Source organism: Dendrobates tinctorius, unplaced genomic scaffold, assembly GCF_039654945.1.
Source record: "Dendrobates tinctorius isolate UK_male_01 unplaced genomic scaffold, ASM3965494v1 ptg000028l, whole genome shotgun sequence".
In the NCBI taxonomy this organism is placed as follows: Eukaryota; Metazoa; Chordata; class Amphibia; order Anura; family Dendrobatidae; genus Dendrobates; species Dendrobates tinctorius.
Genome location: NW_027361696.1, coordinates 94,730,667 through 94,746,302, shown reverse-complemented (window position 1 = coordinate 94,746,302; position 15,636 = coordinate 94,730,667). Strand labels below are relative to the sequence as shown.

Below are 15,636 nucleotides of genomic sequence, written 5' to 3'. Positions count from 1 at the left end.
CAACGCCACTCTATTCAACCCAAAACAAGGCAAAAATGAAGATCCAAGATACAGATCTAAGAATCCTTTTTAGTTTACGTGTTTGCTGGTTCTGATGCGTCACGTAGAGGAGATCTCTTACCTGTGAATTGCAGCCGTTGTTATTTTCAAACTTGGTTTCTATTCGTATTTGAAATTTTGGAAGAAAAGAGCACTGTGGAAAGAAAACACCAAACACTTGCCTTACTGTGCCAATAAACTCTCCTGCGGATGGCATTCCCATCCTGTTCAAGTGGTTAAAAGATAGCGTAACTAAACTTTCCTGGAGTTCTATTACAATACTCTAAACACTGAAGTACAAGGGGCTGGATATTGGTCTACTGCCGTGGTCTGCATGCAGCACATCTCAGTAGCACTCAGTAGGACAATCGGGTGTCTGTGGAACATTGGGTCACGCAGAGCATTACCAATGCTACGTTTATAGGAGACATTGTGTTTTATAGAATCATAAAGTGTGCTATATAAACAAAACAGCATCATTTCTCAAGATAAGCACATACAATTACTGTATATTAGATCAGATACTGCATAAATGGCAGGATATTGCCGTATACATGAAGAATGGCCTCTCGTGTAAGATGACCTGTATTGATCTTGGTGGTGAATGTGATTGATTCTGCTATTGAGAAGAACTTCGTGCTAAGTTCATTTATATTACTTAGAATGAGCTGATAACATCGAAACAAATGGACATCCCATATACTCTATACAGTAGAGGGGCCTGGTAAATGAGAAGATCCCATCACTTTTAATTGTCCTCATCATTTAATTTTAAAGGGAATCTGCCAGAGGGTTTTTACTATTTAATCTGAGAGCAGAATAATGTAGGAGCTGAGAGCTTGATTCCAGAGATGTGTCACTTAGTAGGTTGAGTTTTGTAGTTTTAACACAATCAGTGTTTTATCAGCAGGAGATTATCACTACAGGACTATGTCTCACATGGAGAGCAGTCAGGATAATCTGCATAACTCTGCCCTCACCATTGGAGTGGGTGGGGTTATACACAGAAAGTTCACTGAATGAGGACCCACAAAACTCGAAAGAATCCACTGTACTTTAACACTATCACTGATCAGGTGGACTACAATTAATAAAATATAACCTTTATCTCTAATTTTTAAAATATTAAGCAATAAGGCCACCGTGCTCTTTGAAATACATCCACTATATCCTATCATGGATCATTATGTGGATCAAAGGCCATATACTGTATGTATCATATCATCTTCTCTATACTATTGTCATTGTTCTCTAATCCTTCATTAAATATCAATACCACAGTGGGTTAAATAATAAGGAAATATTGGTCTCATATAATCCAACCAGTACCCTATTTAACTCGTGAAGAGAGATTGCACTAGGCTCTAATTTTATCAGAATAGCACTTTCATTTTCCCATAGTGTTCATACAGGCTAAAGTGCTTGTGCAGTAACATGGTCCTCAAAAGGATCTCCGTAAATCTGACAAAGTTATAAAACATGTGTACACCTAACCTATCTCATTCACGGCATATGTATAGTTCCCCATAATATAGAACTGCCATTGCTATATAGTTCTCCTCCTCAACCCATCTCGCCCCCCAATTTATTAGGTAAGCACATCAGGAGGCTGAATTCTACTGTAGTCAGAGGCTGATAATTGAATGTCGGCACAGGAACGCAGGGGCGTACCGTCAATAGTAGCAGACCACCAGCTGCTATGGGGCTCGGAGAGGTGAGGGGGCCCTGATGGGTGAGGGGGCCCGCGACGGCCGCTGCGGTTTGGCAGCTGTGCTGTGCTGACACAGTACTATCTCCTTTAATTAAATGTAAGCGACGGCCACCGGCACTGTATACCCCCTGGCTGGGCCCCTGGAAGCTCCCCTTTCCTTGTTTCCTGGTCAGCAGTTGGCTGAAGTCTCTGGCTGGATTTGCATAAGAAAGCCATGCCTCCTGGCAGCCAGAGAGCAGGGTGCATTGCAGGAAGCAGAAAACATTCATTATGAGCCTCTCTCACTCAGGGACAGGGACACACACAAGACAGTGACTCAGTGAGCCCGGCTGGGGGTGGATTTTTTTTTGTTAAATGTATCCCCTCACTGTGCTGTGTGCAATATACAGCGATATACAGTGTCCTGCGTGCGATATACAGCGTCCTGTGCGTGATATACAGCGTCCTGTGCGTGATATACAGCGTCCTGTGCGCGATATACAGCGTCCTGTGCGCGATATACAGCGTCCTGTGTGCAATATACAGCATTCTGTGTGCGATATACAGTGTTCTGTGTGCGATATACAGCGCACATATACAGCGTCCTGTGTGCGATATACAGCGTCCTGTGTGCGATATACAGCGTCCTGTGCGCGATATACAGTGTCCTGTTTGCGATATACAGCGCACATATACAGCGTCCTGTGTGCGATATACAGCGTCCTGTGTGCGATATACAGTGTCCTGTGTGCGATATACAGCGTCCTGTGTGCGATATACAGCATCCTGTGTGCGATATACAATGTTCTGTGTGCGATATACAGTGCACATATACAGCGTCCTGTGTGCGATATACAGCGTCCTGTGTGCGATATACAGCGTCCTGTGCGCGATATACAGCGTCCTGTGCGCGATATACAGCGTCCTGTGCGAGATATACAGTGCCCTGTGTGCGATATACAGCGCACATATACAGCGTCCTGTGTGCAATATACAGCGTCCTGTGTGCGATATACAGCGTCCTGTGTGCGATATACAGCGTCCTGTGCGCGATATACAGCATCCTGTGTGCGATATACAGCGTCCTGTGTGCGATATACAGCGTCCTGTGCGCAATATACAGCGTCCTGTGCACGATATACAGCATCCTGTGTGCAATATACAGCGTCCTGTGTGCGATATACAGCGTCCTGTGTGCGATATACAGCGTCCTGTGCGCGATATACAGCGTCCTGTGTGCGATATACAGCGTCCTGTGCGCAATATAGTGTCCTGTGTGCCATATACAGCATCCTGTGTGCGATATACAGTGTCCTGTGCACGATATACAGCGTCCTGTGTGCGATATACAGCGTCCTGTGTGCGATATACAGCATCCTGTGTGCGATATACAGTGTCCTGTGTGCGATATACAGCGTCCTGTGTGCGATATACAGCGTCCTGTGTGCGATATACAGTGTCCTGTGCGCGATATACAGAGTCCTGTGTGCGATATACAGCATCCTGTGTGCGATATACAGCGTCCTGTGTGCGATATACAGCGTCCTGTGTGCGATATATATATATATATACACACTACTGAGCCACCAATGATTTATTCTGCCTTGCTAAATGTCTGTGATATACACTCACTGGCCACTTTATTAGGTACACCATGCTAGTAACGGGTTGGACCCCCTTTTGCCTTCAGAACTGCCTCAATTCTTCGTGGCAGAGATTCAACAAGGTGCTGGAAGCATTCCTCAGAGATTTTGGACCATATTGACATGATGGCATCACACAGTTGGCGCAGATTTGTCGGCTGCACATCCCTGATGCGAATCTCCCGTTCCACCACATCCCAAAGATGCTCTATTGGATTGAGATCTGGTGACTGAGGAGGCCATTTGTGTACAGTGAACTCATTGTCATGTTCAAGAAACCAATCTGAGATGATTCGAGCTTTATGACATGGCGCATTATCCTGCTGAAAGTAGCCATCAGATGTTGGGTACATTGTGGTCATAAAGGGATGGACATGGTCAGCAACAATACTCAGGTAGGCTGTGGCGTTGCAACGATGCTCAATTGGTACCAAGGGGCCCAAAGAGTGCCAAGAAAAAATTCCCCACACCATGACACCACCACCACCAGCCTGAACCGTTGATACAAGGCAGGATGGATCCATGCTTTCATGTTGTTTACGCCAAATTCTGACCCTACCATCCGAATGTCGCAGCAGAAATCGAGACTCATCAGACCAGGCAACGTTTTTCCAATCTTCTACTATCCAATTTCGATGAGCTTGTGCAAATTGTAGCCTCAGTTTCCTGTTCTTAGCTGAGAGGAGTGGTACCCGGTGTGGTCTTCTGCTGCTGTAGCCCATCTGCCTCAAAGTTCGACGCACTGTGCGTTCAGAGATGCTCTTCTGCCTACCTTGGTTGTAACGGGTGGCAATTTGAGTCACTGTTGCCTTTCTATCAGCTCGAACCAGTCTGCCCATTCTCCTCTGACCTCTGGCATCAACAAGGCATTTCCGGCCACAGAACTGCCGCTCACTGGATTTTTTTTCTTTTTCGGACCATTCTCTGTAAACCCTAGAGATGGTTGTGCGTGAAAATCCCAGTAGATCAGCAGTTTCTGAAATACTCAGACCAGCCCTTCTGGCACCAACAATCATGCCACGTTCAAAGGCACTCAAATCACCTTTCTTCCCCATACTGATGCTCGGTTTGAACTGCAGGAGATTGTCTTGACCATGTCTACATGCCTAAATGCACTGAGTTGCCGCCATGTGATTGGCTGATTAGAAATTAAGTCTTAACACACAGTTGGACAGGTGTACCTAATAAAGTGGCCAGTGAGTGTATATTGACAATCAATCGGCTACTTGTTGGCTATTAGCTGATAGCCCATTTTGGCATTTCTTATGCTCACAGGATGATCAGTATAGATTGCTTTGTGTGTATAGATTATTATTGTTCTCAGCAGCACATACATGCTGAGAACTGAAACAAATCAAAGACTAGCTATAAAATTAATTGTTTGACCTATTACATGCATGCCTGGAGATAAGAGCACCTGTTGATTTTTTTTGGGGGGGGCATTCAAACTTTTGCTATGGGGCCCCATGATTTCTATGTACGCCCCTGCAGGAATGTCTATTTTCACTCCCGGCAATGATAAGAGCACGGTGGCCTTGTTGCTTAATATTTCAAACATCTGAAACATAGGGGTTATACACAGCCCAGAAGTCTTAGCTCTGCTTTATATACATCAGACAAAATAGGTTTGCCATTAAACCTACACCGAGCAGCCAAGTGAGTGAGACATCCATGGAATCAGGCTTCCTTGCCCTATATTATGCTGCTCTCAGATTACATAGAAAATACCTGCTCACAGACCCCCGTTATTTATTTAGCAGCTCCATTTTCTCCTGCTAGAATGAGCTCATTAGTACAAATTTCTAGAGCTCTGATTAGGTCATCAATTATTGTAGGCCAGAAAACTTCTTTAACTTAGTGAACTGTGAAAGTCCTAACACTTGGGTGCACGGCGAACCAGGAGAGATCATCCTACCAAGTATGGAAGCTAAGTTGGGCAAGATGTCATTGAAAGCTGAGTGGATGTTCCATCAATGCAGAGACTATGACTAGCACCCGTTACAGCACCTCCCACTTGACTAGAAGAAGCAGCATGCAGCTGATCTCCATGCCATTATTCTATACCACAATCATTTTACAAGGGCATGCTTAGCATTGTATTATCACAGTATAGTGCTCCTGGTTTAGAAATATAAATCAGACTGACAGCTTCTCCTAAAGTAAATGGGCTTTTGGGAAGAGGCCTTCAAATTAACATGAAGATGACTTGGATATACATCCACAATGATCACTTTCTTGCCTTGTGTACCTTTACTTCTTGTAAGGTTTCTTAGTGTTGCTGTAAGCAAACTTTTAAAACATCTTGTATTTCAGGTTTACTGGTCGCAGGAGACTGAAAATATCCTAGGTTGAAAGGACCATTCACTTGAAGTATATTTGCCATCCATTCCGAAATGCCCAGAATACTCCCAAAGGGAGTTTGTAGCTATATTCCGCGCTGCCGCTTTAGACAAATTCCAGGAGAATGCTGTATGATTGCAGTGGTTTTATTCTACGCGTTTCAGGGGTCTGAAACCACAGGGTCTAAATGAAATAACTGAGGTTTTTACCTAGACAGTGGAATTTTTGTTTATATCTATATTCACATGCTCTGCAACCTTAAAGGGAAAAAAAAAAAAAAAAAAAAAAAAAAAAAAAAAAATTATTTATGTATTTGCTTAAATATTGCTTGTGCGTTAGCTCTAAAAGAGTGTTATATATATGAAAATCCTGTATAGCCTCCTATCAGGTTTAGCTCCTTTTGCCCTTGGGAGCAATCACTTTCATACCTCTGTCTTAAACATTATCTCTGTTAGTTGCATTTTTTGAAGAATTTTTTGAAGAGTTTTTTTTTTTTTTTTTTTTTCTTTAATTAAGCCCGGGTAAGCGCTACTAATTCTACTAGTCTGACATGAAAGAATGACCCCGGCTGATAATAGTATCTTATTTCTCCTTTAACTCAGCTCCCATGCATATATTGCCTAGTCATAGAGATTAGTGAACAGTGCAAGAATGTTACTGCCACTCCTTCACAGTAAAAAGACTTATGTGTCAGGGGGTGAACACTAAAGCTGCCTGCGATCTTATCTATTAATGAAGCCACCCATTCACTCTGCCGCTTTATCCTGCGTTTTTTCTTTGAGCAGTAGTTGGCTCCTGCACAGCGTCCTGTGTGTTGCTGCATCTGATATTAACCCCCTTTTTTATGTGCTTCATGTTATATCTAAAATTTGCCCATGATCTTTGTATTAGTGAAGTAATGAATCCATGCTGTCTGCGTTCTCATTCTGAGCAGCGCTGGCTGCTGTGCAGCTTCTCGTGTGTTGCTACTTTTAGCATCCTTTATTATTTTTTAACCCATTTCCTCTATACTAAAAAATAATTTTATATTTAATTTTTTAGAATTTAACTAAAATTATATATTTTTTATTGGTAATGAATTAAAATTATGTTTTTACTTTTTTCCCCTTTTTGTATTAAGATTGCAATGCTTTCAATGAAAAAAAAAAAAGCGGTTTGCTGTTTCCATACGATAGTCCACTTGTAAGGTATCCACCTCTAAACAGGAATAAACTCCCCCTTTCCCTTTTTTTTTTTTTTTTTTTGTTTAAATCGTAAATTTGACTTTATTATCTGTTTTGTAAACGAAAATTTAATCAAAAAATCTTTTAAAATACGTATTCTTTTGTAATATATCTTAGGTTAACTGTTAACCATGTGGTGTCATTGAACTTTGACACTGCATCATCTGACTTGTTGGCGCTCATTTTTTTGAAATCCAGCATCCTTACAAACCTATTTATGTCTGTGATACCTGTATGTATTTGTGGTATTTCCTGATGAAGGGGGCATGAGACCCCTGAAACGCGTAGAATAAAACCACTGCAATCATACAGCATTCTCCTGGAATTTGTCTAAAGCGGCAGCGCGGAATATAGCTACAAACTCCCTTTGGATTCATCATTTCTTTGGTCACTGAAGACCTGTGGATCTGCAGCAGCCGCTACCTACACGCTCTTATCTCATCCTAACCAGGTGAGCATATTTCATGATATACTGTCTTTTGTAACGTGGATAAGACCCTATTGCGCTTTTTTGTCTCCCCCTTTTTTTGCAACAGAATACTCCCAGAAATATATAAGATCTACCACACTCGTCGCTATACTCACCTCTTCCTGTTCTTGGGCTTCCTCTCCTAGGGTGACTTAAAGAGGGGGAAAGTAGTGTGTAGATGAATATCTGACTACTGTATAGGGGTAATATGAAGAAAAGTGTGAGGTCTTTTAAATAGAGGGGGGATTTAACTAGGGTTTATTAATGAGGAATGGGATATAGTTTGGGCAAACTAGACACCATAACAGGTTTCAGGGGCTTTGTACACAGGGGGTTCTGATCTGGGTTCTTTATAAAGGTCTGAACTGAGGTATATTAGAAGTGCTAGCCTGGGGTCAACCTACAAGGTGGATAAAGCCTGTTTCAATAAGACATATGTACATGGGGGTTGTGTATGTGATCTGGTGTCTGTACACAGAGGGGATTGTATGATATTGGTATAAACTAGGAATCTGGCCTGAAGTCTGTATAAAGGACTGGAGTTGGTAGAAATTTAGGGTTTGACTTAGGGGAGGGTCTCGATATTAGATGGTTCTGGCCATGCGTCTGTGTACGTGAGGTTTCTGATTAGATACCTGCATAAAGGGCTGCAGTCTGTCAGCTCAGATAAAATGTGTGCCTCTATACTGTAGACATGTAAAGAAAATAAAAACCTAAAATCTATGAACAATCTATGAATATGTGTCACTATCTGGTTTAAAATACTATAACTAATATAGATGATACATTCCATGTAAAAGTATGAAGCCTTGATAACATTGAAAAGTCAGAGGCAAAACAAATTGCAAATAGGATAGTGCAACTTACCGTGTATTCTTTATGCCAGTCGACGGGGACAAAGAGAGAAAGAAAACATAGAAGAAATTCATCAGAAACAAGTAGTAGTATATTGCTAATATAAAAACTCCTACTTTTTCATTTAGTTTTAATCACTTTTTCATGTAAATGACATAGTTTAGTGGAAAGTGACCCAGAAGTTTTACATCTTAGTGCAATGCTAATTATGAACTACCAGCTCTTAGGCCGATTTCAGACCATGAAAAATGGACCACGCTTAGATCATAAAACCCAGCGCAACCATTGGGTCTCTTAACCTGAGGTGACTGCTTGACATATGCCTCAGACACAGCTAGCCCAGGTCAGAAGAACCAACGGTTGGGCAGTGTCTTCCAGTTCGAGCATGGTCTGTATTTCACCAATGTTCCAACCCAGTTTTACTCAAGTAAGCCTGCCAGGCAGAAACATTGAGGTTGTGCCTACGGTAACTAGAAAAAGTTTTCAGATTTTATTGAGCTACGCTTGGATTCCAGTGGTTTTCAAACCAGTAAAACTGCTTTTAACGGTAATATAAATACAGTAAATACTGTAGGTCTGTATTACTGTGTCTGCACAAAACACAGGCAGTATAGATTTCAAACTATGGCCTTATTCATTCTTCGTCTTGTTTTTGTGGTTTAATTTTACCACAAGTACACTACTCAAAATATGGTTTCTTCCTGTAACACCACACATTAAAAAAACATAGCGTGCACTTCCCTGGCAAACTACTGTGAAGAGGATTCCTAAGAATGCTCATTTTCCGATATTCAGGCAGTATAAACAAGCTACCAATCACTCAATGAACAAGCAAAATGCTCCTTCAACAAGTGAAATGATCTTTAACCTTGTTGAAACATCATCGTTCTCAGCAGCACATGATATGTCTGCCGAGAACATAACAGTTGATAGGCACAGAACAACCAATTACTGAAAGTTCTTGGCACGTGGGAAGAGCTGTAGGCTTACATGAATGTGATTTTTCAAAGATCATTCAATTAGGAACAAAAAGAAACCAAAACTGATCAACTGGGTAACGGTAAAGCAGGAACTTTGTGATAGAAGATCCAATATTCCCTACACACACAAAAAAAATATAAATTATAATTTTATTACCATAATATCTCAAAATGTATAGACACTGCTATATTCATAAAGTGATCGGGCCCCATTTCCTTCTATATTGAAACAAGCAACTTCAAAAGAATGCAATTGATGAATCAGGTCCTCTGTCTTTATGTAACTTCCTGCTGTGCTTATTTGCAGGAGTCAATAAGAACAGACTGAACTATAGAATAGAACATGGCCAAAGCCTCAGTTTAAATATATGGCCAAGCAAGAGGTAGATAACAGATGATTTCAGAATCCCTATGTTAGAATACTGTAAATTTCTGGTACTTATTATAATTATGCCCTAATGCTAAATAGCCAAGACTTAGTGGGATATTTCAAGAATGTGAAGAAATGCCCCACCCCCATCATGTAGTTCAATAGCATCCTATCCTAGTCATGTGTCAGGATAGATTTCAGTCTGAAGAAACACAGCTTGAGACCTGTGTCTCAGCTACCAGAGGAGCTGTATTGTAAGTACACATACCTAAATGAGCTGAAGAGCAGGGCTGTGACTTCAGAAGAAATAAATCTTCTCCTTGGCTGACTTAGCACAAAGATTTTTTTCTCCAGCATTAGTCCTCCGTGCATAGACAGCCAAGGATAAAAAAATGTTTTCTCCTGTCACAGCAGTTCTCCAGCAACTCCAGTATGTGGGCTTATTATACAGCTTCTCTGTCAGTTGAGACACTTGGTCTTAGGAGCAGTGCTTCTTCAGACTGCAACCCGTCCTGACATGTCATTAGGATAGACTGCAATTTGAATTGTGTGACGAGGTCATTCTAAAACTTTCTTGGAGAATCCATTTAAGAAAATAGCAGGTAAGCCTTACAAACATACATTTACATTTACTCTCAGGAACGGTTTAATTTTATTTTAGACAGGTAATTAAAATGTAAAATTAGTCACAATATCAAGATGTATTAACCATAGGATTATCATTTCTCATCAGCCTATGTTAACAGTCTGGTGAACAAGCACCAAGCTACTTGTTATATAGTTAATTGTGCTCATTAAGGTGCATTGACTGACCAAAATGGGCATGTCTAAATGTACCATTACAGTTAGGTAGTATTAATAAAAAGTTAAGCTCTTGAGAGTATGTGGCCCCTTTGCCATAAGATTGTTGGTAGTTACCAAAGAATTTCATACATGCAAAAAAAAAGTAATATCTGTAGGGAGTACTGTAAAATCAAATATCTAACTGCAACATGTATTTTTTTTCACTGTTTCTAATTAAACCTGGAAGACCATGTAGATGACATTTAGACATGATGCTATATCTGTATTAGAATTTGCCAACAGTTACATGTCATTTAATGCCCATGTGACTCCTACATGTTTATAAGAGGCTATTGGCCATTAGACACAAGGGCTCAGGTATCACTACAACCTCTGCGTCCTTTAATGAATGTTATGCCCTTGTCATATACTGTATATTTATGGCCACTAAGCACAATGTCAAATAAAGTGCAAAGTATCAGCAGAAGCATATATACTAATCAGTTGTACTCAGATTCATTTTTCTTTGCTGTTTGCATAGGCTGAACACATAGTGACTGATGATAGCAAGTTTATTTCTGTATGGAGGAGTAAGGTATGGTCTTTCTCCAGAGCATGCTTTATTGACACTACTGTGTGATATCATCTATTTAGTAAAAGTATATAGACGTAAAACACAGAACATTGTCTACCCAACATCACAAGATGAGGATACCGCACACATAACAGCATTATAAAGCACCAACCATGGAGGTATATAAACAATTCATAAAGCCAAGTTGTCTTTTCATATTCACGTCAGAGCCTATACTGTGGTCTTTGCCTCCTTTCGCCATTCTCTTTACTAAACTTTCTGATACATATTGGGTCTATTTAAATGGATTTTTGAAGATATCACAATTACCATTAAAGGAAATTTAAAATGATGGCAAATCACTGTGATATACCATCACTTCATTGTGGGTTAAGATCTGATGTTTTTGGATCTCCACTGAGAAGAAGATCAAGGAACCCGCGGTGATGGTGTTGTGAACCACTGAGCATCCTGGATAGGGATGGCTGCTGATCCCGGCACAGGTAAGTAATCAGTGACACAAAAACTTGTAAGGAGATGCATTGCTAAGCCAACACTTAGTCCTTTCATTCCCAGGGATGGTGGGGTTTCAGTGGTTGGACACCCACTAATCACACAATAGGCAAACCCATCGAACGCTATGGGCCCTTCAATGAAGTAACTGACACATCATCATAATATTTGGGTTCATGGTTATGCCGAGAAGCGCAGCCTGCAAAGTGACATGAACAGTATGCTCTCTGTAACTTCTTCTTTCAGTGTAAAATCTAATTACCGTATTACAAATGAGAAGACTGTCCAACCCTATTGCTGAAACTCTGCAATAATACACATTATGGAAGGATTGCCATATCACTAGGATATGCCACTACTTTCCCAGTGGTGGGGTTCCAGCTTTCAAGATACTCATAATTCTCAGAATGAAAGGGCTGCATTGCTACATAAGCATTGGATGTTCCTTCCAGTCTGTATATGGGACAGCAATGTAGCCTCATTTACTTAAAGAGGACATTGTCACTTGTTCAAAAAATTGAGATAGATATTGTGTAAAAATCCCTGAGCTCTCATGATCCTGCCACTTTTTTCCATTTTGCGCTGCATCGCTCAATTGCAGAGACATTCATATTTATTCATTTTGTAGTGCCATATGTGAAAACCCTGCTTCTATTGCAACTTGGCGTTTCTTCACAGTCTTTTCTAGTGGCATCTTTTTCTAGTGGGAGCACTCCTCGCTCCCAAACGCTGATAACCACAGCTTGGCAGCATCTGAGACTTCTAGATCAGCTGGCAAGCTGTAAATGGCAGCGTCTGATAGGGTAGGGTATAAACAAATGCCCGCAGAGAAAATTCTGAAGAAATGCCCAGTTGCACTACAATCAGAGATTTCACATATTTCACTCCAAAATCAACAAATATGAATATCGGCAATGGAGCGATGCAGCGCAAAACGGAAAAAAAATGGAAGAGTCAGGAGAACTTCATTTTTTTCCAGGTGTATAATTAATTTTTTTGATCAAGTGACATGTCCTCTTTAAACAGAACTTTGTTGGTGTTCTCTATACAGCAGACCAGCACTGCACAGGAAGAAAGTTCAAAGAACTTTAGATGACCTTTGTTTTTGGGACCAGCAGATGTTCCAGAGATTGTACATTTTCTAACAATGTGCAGTTGCTGTCCTAGCCGTTCCCTTTTGGTTCTGCCTTGGAGTATGGATCGGGGGGCTATCTCTGATCTTTAACCAGTTCTTCTTTCACTCTGTTGCCTCCTCTCTGTCCAACCCAAGTGCTATGTCTGCTAGAGGAACACACCAACTGCTCTGCTTTGGACTCTTCCTATAACACTCCCCCGAGGAACACTGATCTGTCTCTAATCTACTGCCATGGACTACACCAAAATACACTAAGAAGGAAAACATTCCTTTAACTGAGGGACAAGTAATCTTCACAGTGTCAGAAAAGAAAACATGGGCCTTACAGGAATTTTGAATACTCTCCTATATCCCTAAACATGCTACCAGCATATACAGTTTGTATGGGTTACAATAACTACATTCTATAACTATTTTGCAATTGTCAAATATAAATTGTAGCTTTACTTTAAGAATTGAAGCCATTCACTGTGACATTTGTATAAATGAATGCTACAATGCCATAGTACTTGCAAGGTAGGGGGTTTTCCGTAAAGAAAATCTGTTTAGCATTGTGTCCCTTTTAGGCAATAATAGAATTACAGCAGTTTTTCATTATATGTTGTGCCCTCGAAGACACAACCAAATACTTCTATTTATTCCCAGGTACTTAAATAGCAGGCTATATTCATAGACTCCCCCAGTAAATCATGCTTTCACTCTGTGTATAAAACCTTTCACTGCGCATTCTGCGAATATAAAGCCGCCCTCCCCCATGTTGACTCTTGTTCAAATGACAGTCTTGCAAACATTTGTTCTACATTTACTCTGTGCCAGTTCGGTGACAAGCTTCAGTCAAACTCCCTCGCTCGCGGAGCAGAGTGCACCTGCTTGATTTAAGCCTTTTAGCGAGCGATCACTAGAGTCACTGGATTATTAAGCAGTCACTGAAGACGCCGCATGGACCCTCAGCAGTGGGTTATGATTCATGTTCTCAGGAACAAAAAACACACAATATGACTTCAGTATAAAAGTAGCTAAAATCATCCATGAGAGACAATAATAGGACCTGTAACACTAATGTTATAAAAATACATAAGAATAGGTTGCAACCATCGAGGATTACCGGAAATAACTATATGATATCCCACTTATTTAAGCCAAAAAACTCCATAGAATTAATGTTCCTTTCCAATTTTGCTTTTTTTTTTTGTGGGAACATAGCAGTTCCCACTAAAGTAGTCCTAGTTGCTAAGCAACAGTAGTTTTCCTACACTGGTGACCATGATCAATGCAGTACAAGTCTGTATTTAGTGCAGTAATTATAAGTGTATACATAATATACTGTGATATCAGTGGCCTCAGTGCTTGTCATTAGGAAGAAGACCATCTCATCAAGAAGGAAAGAGGCAATGGAATTCACTGCAGGTTTTCAGCCTCAAAACTATTTATATGTACATGTAGCTCTTTCAAAGACAATTCCTGCAACACCCGTACATGCCAAGCCTGTTCCTCTATTAATAGAAAATCAGTGTTTGAAAATGGTACGCAAATGAGGTTGAAGAGCTACTGTAGATTTGAAGCCTCAGTCACTCAGGCTCTATACCTTGCCCAGTGCCACCTCCTCCTGCTTGACGGACAGCCCCAATACTGTGTGACTTGAGGCAAAGGAGCCATCAGTCAAGCAGAAGGAGGAGGTGCCAGGCAGAGAATAGAGGTGGAGTGACAGAAGTTTCAGATCTACAATAGCTCTTCTTCAACTTCATTTACATATCAGTTAAAACACTGATTTCCCAGTAACAGGAACACTGGGCATGTACAGGTGTTGTTGGACTTATCTTTCAAAGTGCTGCATGCACATGTATATAGTTTGGAGTGTGAAATCCTGCTGAAACATTCCCTTTAAAAAGGGAAAAGGCAAGTACAGTACAATGCAATGCTTTAAAAGTCCCTCAGAGGTTGTGAGCTCAGAATGGTTGCCTTAGACAAACATGGCGCTAGTCACTCCATCTAGCAGGTCACAGAGGAACACTGGTCTTCACCTTTTAACTATTATACAGGGATCTGGACTTACTGTGGGAACTACAGGGTTTTGTCCACAGAGTAGCTGCTTGCCAAAGTAGTGGGCCTGAGGCAAGGATGGTCAAATAATTCAAATTAGTATCAGGAGGGACATAACCTGTCAAATAGGCAGAGTCAGATGCCAGGAAGTCAGTCAATCTGAATCATCAAGTTGGAGTCAAAATCAGGTGAGTTTATGGAAACAGATGTAGTCAAAATGCAAGCTGGGTAAAGATCAAAATAACCAAAATAGTTGACAGTAACATAGTACAGGGATGGATCCAAGCACAATAACTAGCAATCCCCGCAGTACCCTGGGAGTATAAGTAGGGTGTGGTACTGTCTTATTGGCCACAGTGGGGAGCTTATTACATCTGCTGAACTGCTGGGAAGCACACCCCCTGTTCTGCCTAATTGGGCAGCATCACATATTCAGCCAAACCCTACCACTGATTGAGAAGCTCCTCCACCACACAGAGATATAGACCTTGTTGTTTCCTTCATTCTCAGTTCTGCCAGGGTGAATCTGGCAGTGCCTGGTCATAGCGGCAGACATCGCTGGAGAAGGTCCAGGTTGGGATGTAACAGGAGATACTTAATATGTGGGACTCAGGAGATAACTGCAATCTACAAGTCAAACACTTCTACGAGTTCTCTTTAAATTGTGTGCACTGCATCTTTTCACTACTTATGTTGGATCAGTAAATACTTTATATCTTGAAATATTTGGTTCATAAAACAGTAAGGCCAGGTTCACATAACGTTAACACAGCCCGTTCAATGCATAGTGTTGACGGGCTGCGTTAACGCTATAGCATAACGCAATTCCTGAACGTCTGCACATACCTTTATAGAGGACACGAACATAGGCTATAACATTATTACAATGCAAACATATCTCTGCACCATAACAGGCCTATACTAGTAAGAGATGTTGTCAATGACTTGAGAAAGGTCATAATTATCAGATCGTGAAAAATGA

General features: G+C 40.9%; 1 protein-coding gene across 1 annotated transcript in view; it reads right to left on the bottom strand.

Moving 5' to 3' along the window:
* Nucleotides 1-15,636, bottom strand: part of LOC141085641 (cytoplasmic phosphatidylinositol transfer protein 1-like) — a 224,428-nt gene that overhangs the window by 36,726 nt on the left and 172,066 nt on the right. Inside the window, exons 4-5 of the mRNA XM_073571180.1 lie at nucleotides 8,272-8,279; nucleotides 122-193 (exon numbers count right to left, since the gene is read on the bottom strand). Of these exons, the coding sequence (XP_073427281.1) occupies nucleotides 122-193; nucleotides 8,272-8,279 (80 nt within the window). The remainder of the gene's footprint in view (nucleotides 1-121; nucleotides 194-8,271; nucleotides 8,280-15,636) is intronic.